At 33.3% G+C, this 26,259-nt stretch overlaps 1 protein-coding gene across 4 annotated transcripts in view; it reads right to left on the bottom strand.

Moving 5' to 3' along the window:
- Positions 1-6,601: 6,601 nt before the first annotated feature.
- The window catches only part of LOC126830817 (ATP-dependent (S)-NAD(P)H-hydrate dehydratase), a 215,258-nt gene continuing 195,600 nt past the window's right edge, over positions 6,602-26,259 (bottom strand). For 2 of the 4 annotated variants that reach the window (XM_050561231.2, XM_050561229.2), the window contains exon 11: positions 16,843-17,260. Coding sequence is in view for 2 of the 4 variants with exons in the window: in XM_050561227.2 (XP_050417184.1) it covers positions 8,343-8,821; positions 10,737-10,875; positions 12,204-12,275; positions 12,847-12,987; positions 14,305-17,031 (3,558 nt within the window). In the remaining 2 variants the exon portion in view is untranslated. Of the gene's footprint in view, positions 8,822-10,736; positions 10,876-12,203; positions 12,276-12,846; positions 12,988-14,304; positions 17,261-19,613; positions 19,702-26,259 lie in introns of those variants that run through there. The other 2 variants (XM_050561227.2, XM_050561228.2) reach the window with 2 other exon arrangements.

Genomic DNA, 26,259 nt, shown 5'->3' with positions numbered 1-26,259 from the left:
TTGGTTGTAAAAGGTAGACTAGTAATAAAGTGAAGACTTGAGAAATTAATAAACATATTATTATTATAAACAATAATACCTGTTAGCCCTTGTTCTAACAGCAGTATCGGGGGGTGGGATGGCCGAATGATTAGCGCGTGTGCGTTGTTTCATAAGGTCTGTCATTGAGTCAACTGTCCAGGTTTCCGTTCCTCGGTTGTACATGACAAGGAGTAGGGTAGCCTGTCCATCCTCGTGGGTATTCTCCTGGTCCTCCGGTTTCCTCCCACTGCTAAAAGACCCCTACGCACAAGCGGGGGGTTGGATGGCTTAGTGGTTAGCACACGCGCGCTCTATCATTAAGTCTGTCATTGAGTCAACTGGCGTGGTTTCGAATCCCCGGTCGTACGTGACAAGGAGTAGGGTCGCAGGTCCAACCTCGTGGGTTTTCCCCGGGTCCTCCGGTTTCCTCCCACAGCTAAAGACCCCTACGCGCAAGCGAATTATGGAAATAAAATTGAACCATATGTTAGTCCGGAAATGACCTAGTTTGTGTCGAGTGGACGTTAAACCCCATTTCTCTCTCTGTCTCCCCCCTCTCTCTCTCTCTCTCTCTCTCTTTCTCTCTCTCCCCTTTGCAAAGCGAATTATTGAAATCTGAAAACACTATAGACTTTTAGCGTCGGTGTGTCTGGCAGGTTTGGCCATTTGACGTGCAGATATTCAAGGAATCGAAACAAATGCTTATATGGATTAGAGCTGGTGAGAGTCTACATTTGGTCATCAGATTTTTAATTAAACCTGGTAGTTTACCTAATATTCACGAGATCTCAGATGAGTTCGAATATGAATCAGATTCGTAAAAAAAAAAATTAATATATGGGTGCTATCAGTTCAATCCTCTTATAGTCTTAAAATTACTTCTTGTTGACTGCTCTCATTTCTGAAACGATTTGTCGCGGCGGCAATGTAGGGCGACAGTGATCAGCGATACACATTTTTAATTCAGTTTGATACAAATTTACATTTTTTCTCTTTACTTGTTGGAAAAATGTAGCATTTTTTAACATTTTGCGGTAAATATGTTATTGTTGTATTTTGTTCATTTTCGGGCATTTTTTTTTTTTTTGTTGTATTATCTGATGGTTGTTATGTGATCCACGTGACAGTCTGAACACGCTTGAGAGAACCCACAACGAAACGTCGCTTTAAACAAAATAGTAATTGTGTTCCATATTATGTTTTTTTGTATTACGCACCATAAAGGTTGATAAATGAGACTATATTGAACATGAGTCATATCCGAAATATTGACTGTTTAGACAGAATGAAGACATTCATTTTTTTTATTTTTCTGATTTTATAGATTCAACATACAACAGCTACCCAAAGGTCATTAATATTGTTCTTGAATAGGCTTTATTTTCCTTGAGTTATGGTTAGAGCCGTCGACAGATTCCTAAGAGAATTTATTAAATATAATCAATAACGGGGGCCGAGGAGGTGGAGCGGTATTGCATTGGCCTCCCGGCCAGATTGTACCGTTCTCAGATTCAGTCGAAGGCCGAGGAGAACCATCGGGATTTTTAAAACCCTGTTCCCACCTACTGGACAGACAAGGAAAGTGTGGCTTGAGATTTAAATTTGGTTAGAAAACCAAGGCCCATCTGTCTGCGCATTAGCGTCTCACACCCTCACAAAAAAGAGAAAAATAATGTATGTTAAACCCGAGGATTGATCACTATTTGATCAGTTCTATTCCAGGTTTCTAAGTCAGATATCACCCCACCCTACCACCACCATAATTCCAAAGAAAACGGGTAATATATAGGCATATATTTCAAAAGTAGAGAATATATAATATTCTAATGAAAAGAGGTTGTTATTGCAACACCAATGAGTATCTAAAGAGCCCTTAAAGTTCACGATACCACTCTTATAATTATTTCGTTATAACGAATTCTTATTTCGCTTAAACGAATTAATATTTCGCTTAAATGAATTAATATTTCGTTTTAACAATATATTTTGTTTTATCAAATTTATATTTTGTTTTAACGAATTAAAATTTCGTTTTAAAGAATTGCTATTTATTTTTTATCGAATTACTATTTCGCCTTAAAGAATTACTATTTCGTCTTAATGAATTAATACTTCGTTTTAACAAATTAATATTTCGTTTTAACGAATTAATATTTCGTTTTAACGAATTAATATTTCGTTTTAACGAATTGATATTTTGTTTTAACGAATTAATATTTCGTTTTAACGAATTAATATTTCGTTTTAACGAATTAATGTTTCGTTTTAACGAATTAATATTTAGTTTTAACGAATTAATATGTCGTTTTAACGAATTAATGCACTAACCCATGTTATATTTGATCATTAGTTTCTATTCTTTGTGTCCTATTTCATAAAATTCCATAACGAGTATATGTTGCGGTTAGTAGTAGGTGTATGATTCTACAATGTTTAAAAAGTCAAGACCTCGTAAATGACGGTATAAATTTTTTATTTATTATTCTGTTTCTAGGAAACGTGTAAATTTATTTGAGCTTTTATTGGTTTGGGTGATGCAGCTGAGGAAACTGAATGTTATATTCAGATATATCCGCCTCAAATCACATTTGACACCCTGATTTTTCAAAATTTTCTCTGAGGACCCTCTTGCCCCCCGCTAACCAAATGTTCGGTATCCACCACTGACGACATTTACAAAGGTTTATATGTGTTAACCGATTATTTTGTATTTTAGGTGATGTACAAACACGTAAATATAGCCATAAAAACAGATAGTATTATAAGTGTTACTTATGTATTTATTGTTGTAACCATAAAGAGGGTGTCCAGGTAGGATCTTTCGAATACTTCAATATGCATAAAGAACACTTTCATAAACTGGTCTTATCTTTCAACAAACTGAAGAAATTTTATATGTGTTAATAGATGCATAGTTTTTAATGCCATCCAAGAAGAACAGTTGTCAATTGCAATAATTAAATATGCCATTGAACGCACGCCCTTCGCCCGTACAAGTTTGGAGTCGAAACCACATTGACTCAATGGAATTTTTGTATCGTAATCTTGGAATTAGAATGATTGATGCTGATTTTAAAATGCCAAACTAAAATTTTAGCACAACAAACACGTCTTTTTACTTCAATTTTCATGAATTAAAATCGAATTAAATGATAGAAAGTGTATGTTGATATAAATCGAATGAAGACAACCATCTATTTGTGCAAAGAGATTGCGTTTTTCCATGGACGTGTATTGCAGTATCAGGCTCAAGGAGAGGGGACGGAAGAGTGCAGCCGGTACATTGCCCCGGGGTCCATATATATATGGCAGATAAATATAAAAATAAATAAAAAATACGTCCAGGTAAAAAAATTCACCACTTTACTTCATTCTGACATACATTAAATCATAATTATAAGCTATCTGTCTGTCCTATACAGTGGATATATATATTTGTATATATATTTATCTAATCATTTTTTTACGTCGGCATATTCGGAATACCGACCGCAGAGCCCACGATCCCCGACTCTGAACCTAAATATTCCGGCACATAAAAAAATGTTGACTTGTGCAATAAATATATTGGGGTTTTTTGGACAGTAATATGTGCATACTCTTATTGAGGTTAGCGGGTATGGGGCGGGTCAGTAACCAATGTTTTGACCCAAAAAATTGAAAGAAAAAAACCCAACAGATAATAGTGTATGAAATTCTATGATGTTTTGATTTTTGATGAATAAAAACAATATAATAGAATTGTCCTTGATATATTTTCAGTTTGATAGTGTTTTGTATTTTATTATCAAAAACCTATACTAAATAGCGAGGTCTTTTATTTAACCAAAAAGATAATGTTTTAATAATGACAATTTGATGGCATGTTTATCTCTTTAGCTGTTATTGTATATGATGATGAAACGCCTTGAACTAACAAAGGGTATTGGGTTGTCGATCCGTAATCGAAAATAGAGTAGTTCGGGAATCGTGTGCCACGTTGATTTAATTGTTTTCCGAAATAAAACAAGCAGTTGCCATGTGCAAGATACGTCAGTATATTGCAAGAGCTGGACAGAGAACAAGCTAAATGTCGATTTTTCGTACAAGCAGGGGCCATACTCCAGGATATTACGATCCGACATCCGTCAATATCGAAAGGAATCGGGATCTTTGAGATATAAACATACTTAAAGTTTCATCAAAATCGGATAATCATTGTGAGTTCCTGAGGGTCTACGACCTTGGTATGACAATATTACACCATCATTGTGAGTTCCTGAGGGTCTACGACCTTGGTATGACAATATTACACCATTTGCATACAGGGGAGCGGCGATTTGTTGGGCAGTTCCAGTCCCATTTTCACTAAATGAGTTGACGAGCTAAAAGTGTGATTTTTCGTAAAATCAGGAGCCATAATACAGGAAGTTGTGGTCCGATATGCACCAATATCGAAATAAATCGAGATCTTTGGACTATAGGCTAAACATACGTTTTAACAAAAGCGGATGAATATATGAGTGTCCACAGGCTAAACACGTAACTTTTCGTATAATCCGGGGCCATAATCCACGAAGTTGCGGTCCGATACATGCCAATATCGACAGGAACCGATTGTGATATATATGTAAACTTTTATTTCAAGTTTCGTCAAAATCGCATAAAAATCGTGACCCTTTATAAAGTGTCCACTGCTCAGCTACATAATTTTTTTTGTAAATCAACAGTTTTTATGAGAAAAGTTTCTCGGCCGTGTACTTTATCCTTTATCGTCAGATGTGGGACAGGATGGGCACTCAAAGCACGAGATAATGATATAGACATTATGTGATATCACAATTTTTAATGCTTTGCATCCATGAAATTGAATCACAATGTCATTGTATTAATTCATAATAAAAATTGACATCAAACGAATTTCTCTGTTTAAAAAGCTCAATGTGTATGTATATACGCCAAAATGTCGATAGAGACCATGTGGGGGAGGGGGGTGGGGGAGATACATTGTCTCAGGAAAATGGCAAACCCCCTCCTGCAAAAATTCCTGGATCCGCCCCTGGGGCGACGGTATACGTCCACATGAAAATGTGAGCGAATACACATTCAGGGCCGGTTGTATAAAATACGGGGCCCAATTTGGGACGCCCGAAGTTACAGAATATGAAGGCCAACCCAGGGCCCTTATTCACGAAAACTTAAACTAAGATACAATCGAAATTTTAAGAAATACTGCAATTCGATTGGCTGACCAGTAAAATCAATTTGCATATATCCAATGAAGTTGCAGTATTTCTTAAAATTTCGGTTGTAACTTAGTATAAGTTTTCGTGAATAAGGGCCCTGCTTTACTTCACAATTAGTAATCAATTAATACCTGAGAATAGACACACCTGGCAGCCCTGCTGCCAGATTGCCTGGAAATTTTTTAAGTTGGTGAGCTGCGGACCCCCTTTCTTGTGCGGGGCCCAATTTTGGGAAATTGGTCAAATGTGCCAAAAACATTAAAACACGTGCCACTTTCCAATTATTTTATCGTTGAGATTTTACTTATGTAAACAAAAATGAACAAAGTAATTTAACAGTATTATATATCAAGGATAGGGGAGTTTTAATAAACCCTGTCACCAGAGGAGGCGATTTTCTCGGACAATAAACCCTTTTCTGCTCCAGGAATCCAAAACATGCCGTGGCGTTCTTGTGGGAATGTTATTAACGCCCATAAGAGGCAAAATCTGACTGGGATATTTGACACATCGGCTTGGGACTAGTAGACTAGTATGAAAATACGGTAAAATACCGCTCTTCCCCACCTCTGTTCTCAGGCTGTTTTAGAACCCTTACCTTCTATTTTCCACCGTGATTCTTTATTTTCCGCCAAAAGGAATCATTTATCACTATATTTGAAACAAATTTTTAATTGTCCGCTCAGAGACAGTTCCTAAAGGAACTAATAGTAGACAAAAGGCAAAACTTTCTTATGTTGAGGGAAAAATTAATTTCATGACATTATTTCCGTTTATGTTTCATATAGGAAATATATTCATCTAGAATACCTTAAAGTTGCGATTTTTTGTAGAAATAGGCCCACCCGATGAATATCTGCAGTAAAATCTAAACCACCACATCCTAAATGTCAATGCGGGCAGGCAGTGTGCCTTTCAGTTTCATCCAGCAGTAGCCGATTCCCTGAGACTAGTTGAATAACACTTTGAATCATTCTACATCATTAGACTGAATAAAAGGGGTATGAAAACCGATGTATGATAAAATTTCTTCCTGGAACACTGCATGCACGTCTTTATTATAGCCCAGTCGACGCAGAAAAGTAACCTCCGTTTCATTTTATTACGTTTGCAAGATGGCGACTGACCATGAGGTACTGGCGTACCAGGCAAGATGTAAGAACAGTATGATTGATGCCAGTGGCAGACTGGGTAAAAGACGCTTTATACTATTTAATTCATTGTTGGTACATGTATATTAGGCGACCGAGTCCAATAATTTGATCTTTATATAGAAATAACCAGATCTTTCTTCTTATCGGGGAAGTGGGAACACATCTTTCATAACGCACAAGATAATATCATAAGACTTTGGTTTAGTTTTGTATTTTATTCTCATAGTTGTCGAGATATTCTGTACAAAATCATATATACAATGATCAGGTTATATTTATATTATATATTAAATATACATATATTACATTGTTCTTGTTTAAATTACTGTAATGTACTCAAATATTAATTAATCAACTTTCGGAAATTCTATATTTGAATGATAAAAGTAAAGTTAATTGATGAATCTCTTGGGCCTAATAAAATGTTATTACCAAATGAATAAGATGCTGTATATACTATTCGGAAACTGCTTAAATACGTTAAATAAAATACTGAAATTATATTTATTTTAGGGAATGCAAATATCATGATCAAGATTAAATTCTTTCATTATATATACACAATTCTGTATATAATATTATTTCATTCATAATATAATATGTTGATTAACATAATTTCCATATTAATAATTAATTATACACAATTTTGAAATTGATCATTTAAAAACGACTTCATGCAACAATTATATCTGTTCAATTAAAATAAATGTACAATCATATATTAACAAGAACAAAAATATATACAAACATTTATTTATGCAATCATAATTAATTAACATTGAAAATTAAAAAGAAAGCAAAAAGCACTATTTAACGAGCCAAGCTCACAATTAATCAACAAGGACAAACAAACATACCTCATCTATGGAATCATTTCATACAAATATATTACTAATACAGTGAAATCATGTCAAATTCATTCATTAAATAATAATGTGGGCCCAACTTGGTTACAACCAGTCGAGAAATCTGCTTCGGTTCAAAACTTAAACCAGTTCTTTGGAGAATTGGGTATGGTAAATAACAGTTAATAGAAATTTTAAACCTAATCTTCAAAATTTACCATGATCTCTTCCCTGTTCTCTAATGGTCTCTCCAGATAGTAAGTAAAGCAAACAAGGCTCTTGTCACACCCCTACCTGATCAGTCTGAATTCATAACTTAATATGAAACAGATTGATTCTCTTAATCAAGTGGGCCCTTTATCTCTAATCATTACTAGTCTATTTTAGTCACACATACAAATGAAATATATGAAAACCGTATTGAACTTGTTTCACTGTTCTTTGTTGTCTAACTTTTAGTTACATACCATAAACATTATTGAATAGCACCATATACAGTCACTTTAAGCTTAGATGACTTCAGTTAATATACACTAAAAAAACAACAACTTAAAACAAACATTTTTCAATGAAACCTGGGAGTATTTTACCTCCCTGATTAAAATGTACGTTTTTGTCCACAAATTAAAGAAAGTTCGTAAACTGAGGTAATTGTTCTGTTAATTATTTTAGCCGATTTAATGACTAGTATCCTTCTTGGACCAATCAAATTAACAGATCAGCTAAGTTATGTTTTAAAGGCATTAAGTAACCGCTATTGAACACAATCTTTGTTTGTTTTTAGAAGAAAAATAATGATTTATATTTCTTATTGTTTTTTACATTGTTGCCTTCAACAGCAAACTTTTAAACACAGATCTTAGTAGAGTTGCCTCCCTTTAAAAATAAAAGGTAAAAAATAATAAGAGTTATTTCCCTTTAATCATAATTCTCTTTGGAGTCTGTTTCATTGCCAGGACATCTATTCCCATTGGCAGTGTTTTTGGAGTTATTTTTAAGAGTTTTCAACTCTATTCTTTTAAATGTGATTTGTTTATTTGGTAAAATTGGCACCACCAGAATTTAATAAGTTAAAACACAAGTCTGTTACTGATCGCTTACACCACTACATCATTAAAGAAGAGTCCGTCAATTTCGGATTGTAGCTCATCGGGATTGATCGTATAGCTACCCGACGTTGTTGTTCTATCATCATCATCACAGACACTTGAAGCACCTGTTCTGAAGCTTTCGTCTCTAATAAATTCTAGAGGTCGCGGATAATGATGTTTATAGTCCATTTGATTATGCATACGTCCGTTGAAGGTACTCATTTGTTCTCCTGCGTACTTGGGTCTTCGAAGATAGGAGTCTTCGAAAACATCATCAGGGCCTTGACTGTTATTCAGATCTTGCCAGCGTGTGAAACCACTTCCAATGGAACCAGTGTTTATTTTTCCTTGGTAATTGCTCAATGGGGAAGCTCTTTGTAAACTGCCGTGCCCAGACGTCATAGACAAACTCGACTGTCTCCCATCATTGAAACGATCAAAAGAGGTTGGATAAAAACTGTTTGCGTGAAAATTTCTCGAATCATCTGAAAACATAAAGAAAATGAACATGATATTTTACAGGCTACTCAATTAATATGTATGTAATATGAATGATTATTTTTCGAAACGAAATAAGAAATTAAGTAAAATTAATTTCAATATAAGTAATAACTTTACAGATCACCTTTTAATTGATTGATTTTTGATTAAGCTTTTTAAAATGGTCTACATCATTTAAATAATAGAAGTATCAACAATGATTTGAAGAATGTGAAGCAAGTAAATGAGGGAATGATGATGATACACAAGTCTAGTAATGTAATACTATTAGTATCAACAAACAATATCCATATAAATATATGTATTTATACTATATATTTACAATTCAAAACAACAAAAGGCTTTTCTCTAAAACAACAGCTACAACTAGTTAGGCAAAGGTAGAAAAAACAACTGCCATTATGTCAAACACCACTTTTGACTACATTGAACTCTTCTAAATTCAAAACTCCATTCAAGATGCTATGGATAATTGGATATTCAGATATATTTTATTTTCTCTAAAGGGGCATTATCCTATAATTGTCTATAATTATTACTTTGGTAATTCCAAATCGTTTTTAAAAAAAAAGAACTCGTAGAATAAGACATTAACAAAGATTTTAAGAAACAAAACTTTTTAGAAATTTGAAAATGCAAGAAACAATTGAACAAACATATAGAAGAACTGTACATAAAAAAGAACTATTTTAGTGCCTAGAAATTAAACAATAGTACAAAAACCAGGTAGTGATTTCAAAGAGATACAGGTGCTAATGTCAAGGGAAGACAATTCAACATGCAATCATCCCATTGACTTACCCCCCCTGTTTTAAACATACAACTGTTTAATTATCACAGGTTTCGAAGAAGTTGCTCTGTTACCACTTTTAGCTACCAATGAAATAATGTTGAAAGATAACGGCATGCTATTGAACTTATATCATAAATGAAGATTTTGTGTGTTTTTTTCTTTTTTTGGGGGGGTTGGAAATGACTCACTATTTAATAAATAAATTTACTCGCAATCTTTTCCTTATTTTGCTACTGATATGCCAAAAAGATCATTTTAATGCTCTTTTTTTAAATTTTTACTTTCAATCTCAAGAAAGTATCAATGATGCAAATAAAAATGAAGTAAAGTAAGACTTAATTTTGAAAAAAAAAAATAACTAAAAATATGGCTACAATTTGCTATTTTTAAAAAATTTGAAGACATAAATAACTACTATATATTCTTATCATGTAAAAGACCATTTTAACACTCTAAAAATCATCAGTTTTTTTATGTACTTTAAGATCATGGCACATAATCCCCTAAAAATTAAATTATTTTCAAATCACAGATTCGAATTTGAAAAGAGTTTTAACATCTAACTAAGGTCATTAATAAATGTTTGATTAGTTGACAAGTGATAAACTTAGATACACACACCAAGTGTCAGTCGAAGAATCGTTTAGATATTTTATGGGATAAGACCATAGTTATTTCCCCTGGGGGATTATTCAACCTAACATATCTTTAATAGCCATGGGCAGCTCTCTACTGATCACATACTGATTAATGAGATTAAATAATTACACGAGATAATAATGCACCCATTGATAAATACTGGTAATTTAATATTTTGGAATAGGATAAGGTATGTCAATTGATTTAAGGAAGAAGGCTGTGTGGATTGAGGGGGGGGGGGCGTAATTTATCTACTATAAATGTTCTTTATAAGACGAGAATAGTAATTTATCCTTTCTTCAATTTCACAGTATTTCTGTGTTTTTTAAATTACGTGTTTTGTTTTCTAAATCTTAAAATAAAGTCGATAAAGGCAAATAAAAAAGATAAAAGCCTCGGAAGTGAAGTGAGACATTATTTGTAAAAAATAAAATTTGAAGCAGAAATAGTAAAAATATGGTTCTTACCAGGATCTAAACCACTTTCTCTATGGCTATTGACATCTTCGTCACTTCCACCACGCCCAGAATCACTGGTGCCAGTTTCTCCAGATGACTCGCTAGCAGCATCATCAGCTTTCTTTAAAATTTCCATCAATTGACGAGCCTAAGGAATGAAGAGAAAAAAAATTTCAAATTCGTCTTACAGATTCTATTTGAGGGGTTGATTAAATCATAAGGTAAGTATCTAGAACAGAACTTGTTAAATATTAAAATAGAGAAGGATAGTGATGCATTATAGATAAGAAAAGATATAAAGTATATATATATATACCAATACATGTACATGCAAATTATATAGTATATATATTCATGCAGGTAAAGAGAACAGATATACATCTATAAGAGATTGGGGGTGGGGGTTAATAAGAAGTAGTATGATACCTTTTATGTGACTTTTTCTCAACTGGTCACTTTACTATTCACGCTTACCTTTCTTACTATAATCAAGAACAATTTAAGACATGATCCTTGGCCAACTATATACATGTAATGACCTCTTACAGAGATATATAACACAGTTTCATACTCACCACAGAGACATTCATTCAAATTCAAACTTGGACAGAACTGAGCATAAAATGAATCAAAAGAATTCATTGAAAATAAAATCAAGACTTACGAATCATCAATCTTTCAAAATTCCCGCAAAATGAATCTGCTCCACATAATTTACAACTTTTAATTCATGCAGGATACATCAAATACAGTAGCACATGGATAGATACTCAATATATATATATAAAATCATTAGATTTCTAATGTCTAAAATCCTACTTATTTCATTCAATTTCTAAATACATAAGAACCCCACTACAATGCCTGTTTCAGTATAAGACACGCTATCAACATGACCCCCAATCGCGTTATAGTGATGCCCTTCTGTATAAAGTATTATATATTAAGGGTCTCATTATAATGTGACTATGGTCAATGCTTGACAACATCAGCCAGCCTTATAGTGAAGCTCTAGTGTATTTCTATATTTTCTATCAGACACGATACATGCTGTCCAAGATCTAAAATCTAGTCTATTGAGTACAGCTACAAGACAGAAAATATATATTTTATGGTCATAACACATGATCATGCACACAGAAAATTTCACAAAAAATAACTTTACAACTTCCTATATCCAAACACGATAAGCCTTTCAAATATTTAACAATTCATCCGCATACCAAAGCCACAAAATCAATTTAGAAAGATTGATTTTTATCTTTATGGTCGAACAAAAACACAATTAAAATTTAAATCAAAAATACTGTTTCGTTTATCTAATTTTAGTAACAATTTATGTAACAAACTAATGAAACACCATCGAAACAGTATCGACAAAGTGACCTGAGAAAGTTACTATTATTAAACTAATGATTGATAGCGAAGTTTTCTTGGCTAGACAATGAAAGCGACAAGAGTTAAGACAATTAATACCTGAAGTGCCATGGGAAGGGAATCTCGTCGACTAAATGGCGAGAGCTTGGAGAAGGGATGAAGGCAATACATCTACATGCAAACCAAAGAAACAGAATTTAAAAGGGATTAATGATAAAATAGTGTTAGAAAAATATTAAAATCATAAATGAGAAAAAAAGAGATTGGGTTAATCATAAAGAGTGGAAAAACAGAATATCAATAACAAAATTTGGAAAAATCAAGAAATTGAAACATAATTAGGACCATTATAATTTCTAAAAAATAAATTAAGACATTCATTAACTGACATTAATGGAAAATATTAACTGAGTTTGTGCCAAAAGTCCACACTTCATGATCAGTGGCTTGAAAATCATGAATAAAGGCTTCGGACCAATGCAATACATGTGTTAGCATGAGAGACGGGATTATCAAGTCTCTAACTGACCAACGGTCCCCATTTCCCCAAAGAATACATTGATATATCTTCACTACAGCAAGAACTAAAAAAACTTGTGCATCTGCCCCAACAATAAAATGTCTGATCTAGGTCTACTCATGTGCAACGGAAAAATAAGTGGGGCTGTTGGTCTTTAGTGGCTGTGTTAAACCAACATAAATTATCCCTGATTCTAAAGAAAAACAGGAAGTTTTCCATTACCTCCTCTTCTTTTGTTTGATGCCACTGTTGATTTAATGGTGGAGGAGGGGGTAAATCATCACTAACTGGAATGCTGCTTTGTAATTTATTGTTGAAGTTTAAAGAATTACCAATAACTAAACAGTTATCCTGAAGACCACTCTGAAAAAAAAAAAAAAAAACGTTCAGTAATAAATAACCTGAAAATTCAAATTTGTTATGTCATGATCAGCAAAAACCAAATATGGGAAATTTAAAAGGTCATCAAATACAAAAGTGTTAAGCTGACATTTTTCTTAGTTAAATCCCCACCAGCCCACGACAATAATCCAATGACTTATCTTTCTTTTATCTCTGTTTGATGTTTCTCATAAAAATTTGATTGGAAAGACAATAAATAGTTGATTGAACAAAGTAGGAAACTGATCTATTCAAATGTTTCTTTGTCCATCGGGGATATTTCTATAGCACAAAAGTCAGTCTTGTTTACACCACACATCAATTTATTAGTCCCCTAAGAATTTGCGTCAAAAATATATAATGAATATCCTTATCAAATATAGAAAAGACTACGAAGAACTTTCGTTTTATCAGTATAAATGATAAGTAACCATGCATATCATAACTGAAAGTTCTACAAGATGCTTTTCTTTACAGAATAAAAATAATTGAGCTATGTATTCGTTTTTTTGGGTTTTTTTTAGAGTTATTATTTAGAGTTATACAAGTTTTCAAAACATTATTTATTTTCATTTCCAATACTTCTATTATACTAAAAATTCTGAGCAGTAAGTGAAAAGTACTAATTGATTTTAAGCTCAAATTCTCAGGGAACATCCTTCACTTTGACATGATCATACTTTGACTTGCCACATAATGTTTATAGCAACTTAGATGTTGAGCGCCTCCTACACATTAAGTGCGCTTAGACAACATGTGGTAACCATAAGGTAGTGGATGTTCTATAGGGAAATTCTTAACACTGTATTAAGATGTTGTATTTCTCTCTGTATGTACAGAATCCAACTTTTGGGCTCACATTACAACTGGTAGACAGAAACCAATAAACACTGGACGACCAGACGCTCTATAAGATGTAAACAAATCTTGTCTACAATTCAAATTCTATGCTATTCTTTTAAATAAAGACATCTTGGATATGCATGCCTCATATGCATCAAACCATTTTGGGCATCTTCTCAGATAAACAAAAGATTTAGTATTGAAATGGTTGTATAAAACAATAGCATAACAATACAGATGCCGTTCAGATGACTATATATAAGAACTTTTAAAAACCCTGGAAGTGATCTTTCTGAAACACAACTCAGGTACATTTTCCGATTTGTGTGTAGGTTTATACTAGCAATAATGAAAACTAAAAAAAATTTAAAAATTGTTTGCCATTCCTGTGCCCGAAGTAAAGTGTGCAGTTCTGTACATTGATATAAGCTGTGGACATACTGATATAAAACTCACCTTTTGGGAATGTTCACTGGGCTGTGATTTAAAAGTTGAAAATGATGTTGCTCCTGATGATGCAGTAGTATTGTGTTCAGCTTCATCCTCTATTGAAAAACTCACTTCTTTTCGATTGTTTTTGCGCTTTAAGGCAGCTTCATTTTCATTTGAATCTCTTGAAATGGAAGAAAAACTCTCTCGTTTTTTAACAACAGAAAACATTTTTTCTTCCTCAGTTTTTACCATTAAAGTCCTGTGTTGTCTTTCTCTGTCTATTCTTTTAATTAAACAAATGGTGGTTACGATAGCGATACCCAGTATTAATGTCACCGCAACTAAACTAATAACTATTAACATGTTTTTATCTGTTTCGCCCTCACCGTCAAAACCCATATAAGTACCGTTTGTTTTGGCCACATCTATGAATAATTTTGTTCTGGCAGCCATGGGAGGGTTGCCACTGTCTGTAACCATAATGTCAAGTTTGTAGTAGCCAGAATCGTCTGGTCGAATTGTTCGTGATAATGCCAAATCACCTGTGATGCGATTCATGTTAAACAGATGACGATTGTTTCCTGATTTTAACATGTAGATTATCTTGGCGTTTGCAGGTTCGTCTTTATCATATGCTTGAACTGTTGCTATAACTGTTGCAACTTTTGTTTCAAAAGCAACTTCTGCAGTATTATTGTCAGCAGTTGGGTAAAGAATAATAGGCACATTGTCATTATCATCTAAAATATAAACAGTCACATTAGCAGTATCAGAAAAACCTGGAACCTGAGGGTCACGAACGTTCACAGAAAAACTGAATTGGTCATTGGTTTCACGATCAAATTTCTTTTTGGTACTTACTAAACCAGTCCTAGGATGGATATCAAAGAAATCTCTAGCCCAGGAATTAACCGGCATAGAGAATAAGAATTCACCATTAATTTTTTCGTCTTTATCTGTGGCAGTGATATTTCCAGCTGATGCACCTGGATTCTGATTTTCCATGACATAGCAGAAGAAAACTGGTTTTGTGAACTTCGGTGGTTCATCATTTTGATCTAAAACAGTGATGACAATCCCCACAGATTGAGCTTTTGGCTGTTTTCCATAGTCAGTGGCTATTACGTTGAATTTAAACTCAGGGTTCACTTCACGATCCAACACAGCATTGGCACTGATGATACCTGTATCTCTGTCAACAGCGAAATATCGGGCAATCTCATCATCTATGGAATAACGGACCCTTCCGTTATTACCACTGTCCCAATCATGTGCAGTGACTCGCAGGATTTCTTCACCAACATCATTATTTTCAATAATACTTCCAGTGTACATTGTTTGACTAAACTCTGGGAAATTGTCGTTTTCGTCCAAAACATTGACCATGAAGGATTCTGTGCTGGACAGAGGAATCCTGCCTTGATCAGTACACGTAACTGTAACATTGTGGGTAGCTTGTGTTTCGTGATCTAACTTCTTACCGAGAACTATTTTATAACTTGTGTCAAAAAAACTTTCCAAGGCAAAATGTGTATCACTCATAGTGCAGCGCACATTTTTATTATTACCGAAATCTGCATCGGTCACAGAAACATGAGCTACAAACTTCTTGGTGTCCACAGCTTCTGATATGTCAGTTCCTTCTGGGGACAGGTTGATGCTGATCTTTGGAGCATTATCGTTCTCATCTTCTACATCAATGGTAACCAAAGCTTGGGATGATAATGGAGGTGAACCACCATCATGTGCTTCAACCATAAATTGGTACTGTTTGGTAGTTTCATAGTCAATACTGCCCTTGGAATAAATCCTACCAGTTTCTTCTTCGATGCCAAAAGCATTTCGGACTTTGTCAGAAACACGAGAACTGTATTTATATTTGACTTGACCATTGATGCCTTCATCTGCATCTACTGTCGATAGCTGCAAAACTGTTCTGTTTTTAGGAATATTTTCAAACACAGAAATGTTGTATGTAGAATTCCTAAAAACTGGACGGTTGTCATTCACGTCTGTTACTTTAATGTCAATGATGACAGATCCTGTTTTAATAGGATATCCTCCATCTTTGGCAATAACCTTAACTTGAAATTCATCTCTAGTTTCCCGATCCAATGGATGCTTAACAACAATTCCTAAATCGGAACTTCCGTCCCAATTCTTGACAACCTTTAAGCCGAACATGCCCGAACTAGGGATAAGATCATAAGATTGGATGGAATTATTGTGTCCCATATCTGCATCCACAGCACCACTCGTCAGTAAAACATGACCAGATAACACAGATTCGGGAACAGTCAGACTAATTCTGGCACGAGGAAAAGTTGGGGCATTATCATTTACATCATCAATAATAACCATAACTTTCATTAATTTATATAAATTGAACGCATTCCTGCCACTTTCGCGCATATAAACAGCAATATCCAAAGCTACAGAACAGTCCACTTTTAATGGACAAATTGCTTCTCTATCCACTACTTCTGCTGTTCGGATGGTTGAACTATGTTCATCAATAGTAAAAAGTTTAGCATTGGGGTTACCTTGAGTGAAAAATGTAAATTTTAGTCTCTGGAACTCTGATTCAGAAATATTTCCATACAATAAACTCTCTCTGGCCACATTGCCCACAAATGTTCCCACTTCTTGATTTTCCCTTAAATTATAAGTTAATGCTATTTCTTGTCCTAGAGTTAAAGACATGCTCCCACAAATCACAAACAGGGTGAAAACGCTCATAAATGCCATCATTGATGATTGGAAAAATAAAATCTACATACAAAAAGGAAAGTTACTTCATATCATAAATCGACTATAGTTGACATGTCTTCTTGTAGATGCTGAATGATATCACACTAAGTTCATATATATGTTCGAAATGATTCCACAGTTATAATTAATTTACAGTTTAGTCCTTGTTGATATCCTGAGATGTTGCTCTTCTGAAGTTTCTCTTTTAACTGATGGCTGACTTCAGGACCTGGAAATAAATAGACGAAAACCATTAAAAAAATTATTTACAAGATATTTTCAGAAAGGTAAAACCTGCTAATGAGTCTTGCCCATTATGTGAATGGACAACAATACATAATATTTTCATTAGTACAAAACCTGGCTTCTTTGAGAACATGATGGCTACCTTTGAGAGATGTCAATATTTTCTTAACAATTTACCTTGGAGTTTCTTTGATTCAAATAGCACACAATGAGAAAGTCAATTACCTAGCTAGAACATATTACCCTACAAACAAATCCCTGTATATTTATATATCAATTTAACTCCCAAACCCTTTTGATACAATCCTAACAAAAGAGTCATTATAGGGTACTGATTGCTATTGTTTAAGGCCTGTTTTTACCATCTCTGATTTCAACACCTTAGTATAACTACTTAACTCTTTGTGCGAGCTAATGGTTTCGTTTTTGTCACTTGCTCATTAAAAAACAACAGTTATTTAAGAATACTTGATTTTAATACACTAGGTGTGATTCAATGTTTTTCAAACTGAAATTTTTGCTTTGTATTACTACTCAAGCGTTATTTGTTGTGAGAAATGGTTGCCTTGCCTGCTCTCATATTGCTATCAAAATACAGACTAGCTTTTGATCCCAGCGAGAGTTGCAAAAATGATAGAGTTTCAAAAGTTATAGAAGCCATATTGTTTATTAATTTACAAATAAAACATTACAATTTATTCCTATGAACTCAGAGCAAGTGTATTTGCTTTAGTAATTTTATAAGTTTTATGTTACATACAAACATGCAATACACACATGTATATTCCTCTGTAGGAAAACCTTTTTATTCTTTTGATAAATTTATAAAATATTTTATTTATAAGAGATTGTTATTTTTCCATTTTTATTTGAAGACTTACAAACATATTTTCTGAAATCATATTTCTTTCTTACTTTAGGGAGTTAATAATTAAATGCAATTATGATTTTCAAAAACTGAAAATACAAATCCTCTCTTTTTGCAAATAATTTTGCTTATTTCTTTTATGAAGTTCAGTCAGAGCAGAACGGCAGGATGTTAAACCCCAATTGTGCACAATTTGGTATATATCTTTAAAGTACCATGTTTTCTCTGCAGGATAGTCTAACATTAATAAGTAGATTAGTTGTAAAAGGGGAAAGAAATTCTCTATTTATGGTTGTCCGATGTTGACATTTCGACAACTCCACAGAAAAAATCCACTGCACATGAAAATGAACCTAATAATCAATTTAGTTACACCTTTTCCTTGTTTCTGATGAAATATTTCTTGAAACGAGAACTAGAAATAAAAATCGTTAACGATTTTCACTCTACCAATTAGCTGCAGTTCACATCCATTGCCACATGATTAACACTACGGTAAAGCTAACTCATCTATAATTGATGTCAAACCAATCAAAAGCCTGCTAAAATTTCATCTTTTTATGGATAGGTTATGTTAAAAGAGTGACATTTATTGTCATTTATTTGTTTTTTGCACTCTTGGTTTCTCAAACTTTTATTCCATAGTATAAGTCTTTATACACTATGAAAATGTCATGAAAAAGTGTCGCTAATTTACCATTTGTATTATCACCCTCCATATTACATGTTAACATATTTTTGTCCTGTCCGAGTTCAACTGGTAATTTGATTGATGTTTCTATTCTGTTTATAATTTTGTGGCCGAAAAAAAAAGAAGAGATAATTTTTTTTCTTGAGAGACATTTTGTGATTATCATTAGACAGAAAATGAGTAATTCCAAACCTAACACAATTACATGTTTAATGCTTTAATCACATTTTCAAGTAAAATAATCAAGTTAACATCCATTAAAGTCCATCAAGTGATGAGTAAGGACTGAAAGAACTCATTTTCTATAGTGTCAGTCATATAACTGTCTTTTAAAACGCATTTCATGTACCTCTGATGATGGAGGAGCTATCCCCCTCCTCGACATCTTAGCATCCTCATTCCTTAATAGAATTTTTGAATTCTAATTCACTTGTAGGTTTGATTGAAAAGAGCAATCTTCAGTTTGACTCAAGCGCAACTACTTTTTTTGTGCCTTATTAACGTTTTCTGTTAAATTTCATGAACTCATTTCTAAAGCTTCGGTAACAGATTAATAAAATTGCAATTACAATCTCCCAAAAGTCATCGACGCAGAGAATGCACAGGAGCTACGTTCCCGTGAGTCCCAGGGAAACGGTGATGAAAATAGCAATGCCTCGTCGATCAAAAGCTAAATAATTAATCTAATTTAAAAATAAGATCAACCGTTGTGCAAATAAACAAGAGATTAATAAGATTAATGAACCTCAGACAGTAAGATTAACTGCTCTTCCTTACTTAATACTCCTGGGAACTAGAGACATATCATGTTCCTGAACTGATCCAGGATACATGTACCGCTTAATCTTAATCCTCCTGATTATCTCCTCACACCTTTCTCTTTTCATCATCCATAATTCATCTCCTTGAAGTTTGTCATTTGTATAAATCAGTAGTGAAAATATTGAACTTGTGAAACAAACACCTGATGCTGGACTATTTTTCTATCTTCTTAGTTAAAGAACACCTCCCTACTTGTAATGTCTATCGGTCAGCTTACAAAGATCTGCACTGGTTGAGTAATCGCTTTGATCTCAGGGAGGGATTAATCAAAGAACATAATGGTCAGTCATTGACCAACGATCATCTGGGCAGATCAATACGGCCACTAGACAAAAATAGATCCAACTACAAGAAAATGACCACAGATATCAGAAGACGGCATCTGGGGAGAAGTGACCATTACAATTTTCTAGATTGTCTTAGAAATTATCCTCAAATTACTTCTGCCATGTTTGATTAAGCAAACTCTATTTGTGCCGTAGATGGACAGAAGTTGTCAATTACCAGCTACCATTATTCCCTTGACTCTGTTTAACAATTTTGTAGTACCATTAATATATACCACAAAAATAATTATGGCACATCGTATTCCATGTTTTATTATCGTTAGTGTGAAGACTTATCTCATTACTACCTACAAACGAGGACATGATGGTATACATATCTCGTTACAAGGAAAAGACAATTTTCTTTCTAAAGGTCATTTATGCTTATTGAATGTCTTAAAGTGACAATATGTCCAGTTATGGTTGTAATTCACCTTTGGCTTAAGACTATAATGGTCACGCTCAAGGCATCATTATATTAGTTAATTATCTTAATTAATATTCTCTGGTGCAGAAAATCTATTATGGTTTTATTAAAACTTGGTTTTAAATTATCAAAAAGAGGAATTTTTAAGACCAAATTCTGACATTTTATTTTATTCAATATGTTGAATTTTCTGGATTTTCTCTTTTTTTAATAGTAGGATGTCAAACTCCATTTCATATCATTTCTTATTTTTATAACTGTTAAGTCATAAAATCTATGGATTTATTGATTAATAATTTCTTATATTGTTTATTAGTAAAACATTCTTTAATTCATTTGATTTTATCCTCAAAGATTTACAACATTTAAATTGATCGATTGATTGGTTGGTTCTTTTGATTGAAAATCAGCATCTTCCAATCAAAAAGACTTACATGCTGACTAATCTACTTCAAAGAAAGTAAATCGATTTAAAATAATATTAATGATCCCCAAATAGACGGATCAATTCTAAATCATATAATAAATAGACTAGTGTATCTAATCCATTAATATTATCTTTTTCTTGATTCAATTAGACTCATCATAGAAATTGTCCTTAAAGGATCCCGATATTCTCTTTCTAATGAATTCAAGAGCCATATTTATATGACTGAAATAATGTTGTTTTTGCATTATTAATTGTCTATTAATGTATATGCTTTATAGATTACTGATACCACCCAGCCTGTATACATGTAGGTGACACTGGCATCCACTCAACACAAACTAGATCATTTCGGGACTAACATAATGTTCAATTTTTTTAATTTCAATAATTAGCTTGCGCGTAGGTGTCTTTAGCAGTGGGAGAAAACCAGAGGACCTGGAGAAAACCCACGAGGTTGGACAGGAATTTAAAATCTCTCAAATTATGAACAGCAGGATCGAATAGGTAACAATTTATATTGCTTTCTTTTATTTCAGCATTTATATTTCAACTATTTTTATTTTAGTCACTGATCTTTACTGAGTCCTTTTTTTATTTTTAATGAAATTAATCAAAGTAAATAGAATCTAGTTATCAATTGGGAAAAGGAACAATTTATAAATTGTTACACGACAGAAATTATCATATAGTAATTATATCCCTGTGTTATATAATAATGATACGTATATAATGTGATTGATATTGATTGGACAGCACTAAACATGTTCTAACTAACCTAACAAGCTACAGATTATATCACCATCGGTATTATACCACCATAACACACAGTATTCATTACCGAGTTAAATAATCGTCATCTTCATCATTATCGCTAAATCAAACAAACCCACATCAGGAGACATGAGATAAATATAAACTAAATAATACAATAGAAAGTATTAGCTATGAGAACAGAACCAATATATTATTCAAAATCATCACAGGTGTTCCAAAAAGAATCAGCATACCCCAACACATGCACAGCACCTGTTACTGTGGTGATAGCATTTCACTTTTATTTCTAAACAAACTGTTATTAGAAAATGTTCAATAAGATACGTGTACAGCATAATTTGTATAATATTTAAAATTGTTTTTCAAAAATGAACTATGCACTAACTACATATTTAGTACATTCATTCAAAGTGAAACCACACTCCTAACAAGGGAAGCAACCCACAAACTCAAAATGAGAAAAACAGAGCATCTCCCAAACATTGTACTATTCTACAAACAATCTCAATGCTGGTACACTGATCAAATGATTTAGAACAATTCAATTTGGAGTAAGAAGGCAAATGGCCAGCCATTGGATCCATTTGTATGATTTGGTAGTATTTTTATTGTTGTTACTTCCAGTGTTCATACATGTACGGTATGTATGTCACATGTGTGTGGTGTCTTGCACAACGGTTTGTCTTACAGGTTGTTTAACGTATTTAACTTTTTCCATTAATCCACCGACGGTTTTTCTTACGGGTTGTTTATGAATAGTACGCTTATCCTCCACTCTCTGTTAATAATGAATAATGATAATGTATTTAACTTTTTCCAACAGGGATTCATTAATGCACCAACAACCTCGAAAATTAAATTCACAAAATAAATGGATAATGTTATAAAACAACATGGATTCTGATTTACTTTGGAAACTTCATTACCGAACCATAAGACATCATTTATTGTAATGTGTATAGAATACTGATTCTGTGATAAGCCAGAAAACTGAAATGATCAATCCTATTGTTGCAATAAAACTTATACATTCAACGACTAGAATTATCAACGAAGCAAGAAAATGTACAAATTAATGAATAATTGTCAATCAAATTCTATAGTTTGTATAGAATTTGTAATATCAGGCAATACCTGATCGATCATCCACTCTTCTCTGTGGTCGACAAGTCAGAAAAGATCATGAAATAATTAAGTAAATCGGACAAAAAAACACATTTGATCGTTTCCTAACATTGCTCAGGAGACTCGGTACTAATCCGTTTATTTAACAAACAAAAGAAAGCAGAGTAAAATTATTGGTAGAATGAATAAAGTTCCTTCGATTATTACACAGTTTACATCTCCAGAATGTATTCCATCAATGTAACTACTGACGCATATAAAAAATATAATTCCAACAAATGGTCTGAGATGATTAAATCTGTCAACAGTGGACCATTAACAAAGAGAAATTAACATTGGCTATGGTCATTGTAGCTACTGAGGTAACCAACTGATCGGCCATTACTGGTCTTTATGAAAAGAAACAAATCATTGTATTGGTAACTATTGATTTCAAGTAACATATTGAGAGTTTTTTTCATTAAATAGCCGATTAAGAAGTCATTTTCTAACTCTACGCTCCAGTACTTCTGCTGTTCTATACCAAAGTGCCATCAAAAGATAGCCATGGTTATCTTTTACGGAAAATTGTGTTAAAAATGGCTACTGCATGTACAAACAGCCATGTTAAGTGAGGTTAATGCGTTTAACTAAACTTTATCACAACATCTTTCTGGGAGTTAAATGAATCTATTTGCATTTTCGTTGTGATGAGTCGAACGAATCATAAGTCAGTGATTGTGAGGATATTGTTTAAGATGCAATTTGTTTTGGATCAGTAACAAAGTTACATTATTGTATCTCGATGAAAGCTCCCACAAATCACAACTATTTTTATCAATTTCCACGGCTTTCAACTTTTAGTACAGACTCTGGTCTCCAGTCAGACATTATGGTTGTCAGATGTTACTATTAAATCCCGATTTAACTCAATAGAAGAACATAATCTTCCTTAAACGCGACTATTTCCATCCATATTTAACGTTGCTTTAATAAACATGCTTCAAATCACACATTAACTTTTATGGTGCAATAGAGGGCTTGAAACTGTCTTAGAAATTTATACACAGACAGGCATTTCAAACATTAACTTTTAATGCTAAACTTAAGAATCTCGGAAAACTATCAATTCAGAATAAACGTCTTTTATGCATGTAAGTGTATAAATGAAATAAGAAATCAAAATGTTAAAGGTTTAAGCAGCAATAGCTTTTGAAGTCATAAACAAATTGCCATTTACGTACACCATCAAGTCTCCAGAAAGAAATTTGTTCAAAGTCGACATTCATACTAGCAGTCGCATAGTTTGAAGAAACAGAGCTGTTGATTAAAATTGGTGGTAAATCAACATCTGGACAATTTAATGGTATTGTTCAATGGAATTCATCTTGTTCAAAATGACAATTTCTCAAATTATAATCGCTTTAGAACAATAGTTAAATGTATGAAATTTGACCTCCTTAAGACTTAAATCAAGGAGTATTTGTTCTAAAGTATGAATACAAAACTCTCAGCAGACTCGAAAACCCTTGAAAAATGACAAATTTCGAATTTGCGTCAATTTGGATCAAAGGGAGAAAATTAATGAGCAGATCTGACTCCAGAAACTAATATAGATGACCAATTAATGAGCATTTATCTTAGATGGGAAAATACTAGTCTTGTGAAGGATGGGTTGTGATAGCATCCTTTGACCAGCACCGGCCTTCCAATAACGACAAGCCTCTCCGGACCAATTAGATATGAACCAATACTATAGTTATTGATCAGAACAGCGAAAAGAAACAATAGTTAGAGGGCTCAAAGGGTGACGGAGGTCGCAACTTGACTCATTAGTCCACTGCTGCATCTGTCCAGCCAGGGTTACAAATCAAGAAGCCATATTGCTTCTCGTTGTCTTGAACAATAGGTGAATTTTATGGGAATTGTGTTATTTGATAATAAAAGAAGGTGCTCGGACATCCAAGACACAATATAACAAGGGTCACCCCAATACAAAGAAAGATATTAGAACATTTGTCAAACTGAATAGAGGGCAGCCATTAGTTTAATGAAATTAAATAAATGTAATCAAGGCCTCATAAAGACTGTCTTATTGAGTCATTGTTATTTATATCTGTAGGAACTAATGGACTGGAACATTACTTTCTTTTCTTTTTCAATCAAACTCGATCAACCATGAAATCTTCTTTGTTCCGACCAACTTCCATAAGAATACTATGTGATTGATATCAAAATTTTAGTTCAATGGAAGAAAAACGATACATGTCCTCAAGCATCCAATTATATTTTACCAAATATCCATGATTTCATAAATAGGTATAAAATTGTATAGAACTTTTAAGAATGGCAGCTGCCCTGGTTGTAACCAAAGTAATGTTTGAGCTCAACAACATGTATTATTCCAATTTCATTTGGACAATAGCAAAAAGATTACTGCTCAAAATATGCATTATTTTCCTTTGTCAAAGTCTGGCGACTGGGCTATTTAAACAATTTCTGGAAAAACTATTGTAGCTAGACCATTGCTTCCAATAGAAATCGGGAAGCATAACAATGTAGTATATCAATATATGTACAAATGGATCAGGACTAGCTGAGTTATCGAGACTAATATTATGATCCATCAAACTCAAATATTATTTGCATACTATTGATCAAATGGTCATTTGGGATTCTAAAAATAAAACTAGGTGTTTTTTATTCATAAGCCTTTAATATGAAAATCTACTAACATCAGAATATCCATCCATCAAAATGTATATGTCATGTTCACAGACTAATCACACAGGCATGAGAATTAGTAGGACAAATAACTCATTGATCGTAAGGTTCCGTTTCTAGAATTTTGCAAGTCTAGGAGTCTTTTTCTGATTGTTCGTCAATGATTTAGGAAAGAATAATATTTGACATAAAAGCAATTGGAGACATTACTAGCAATCATGGTGGCATTGTCCGATTGGAAAGTCTGCAGAAATATTGCTTAATTTGAGACACATCCTTTTATTTTTAAATTCAGACTGCTTCTGGGAATCAGTTTGTCTGATACCGTTTTGTTAAAAGCATATATATTTCTTTAAGTTAAATATAGAAAAAATGAAATTAGGTTTAACATACTACTGTTCTGCACCGACTGGGCTAATATGATGGAAATATGCAGTATGCTATGAGGGAAATTTTGCTTGGACAACTGCGCTTCAGCCTACTCTTACAGTATATCAAATTTCACCAGAAACCAATGTACACTGTAAATGCCAAAGTTAGAATTGAACGATTTGAATAAATGTTGGACGAAAATGTTGGGTTTTTTGGCGGGTTTATTTTTTTAAAAGTACTTTAAAGTCCATATTTAACCTTTATTCTTGCTTCAATACTGCCTCAAGAGTTACATTTGTAGGAGCCTCATTTCCCTAAAATCTAGGTTCTGCTATGATGCAGTATTTGCTTCAATCCAAAACACAAATGTCATGTGATAAATGTGACCGTCTGTCAGTCGCATCCATTTCCAATTTTTCTATGTTAATTATAAGTCAACAGAAG

Source organism: Patella vulgata, chromosome 8 (assembly GCF_932274485.2).
Source record: "Patella vulgata chromosome 8, xgPatVulg1.2, whole genome shotgun sequence".
Classification (NCBI taxonomy): Eukaryota; Metazoa; Mollusca; class Gastropoda; family Patellidae; genus Patella; species Patella vulgata.
This window is presented reverse-complemented; position numbering and strand designations above follow the sequence as displayed.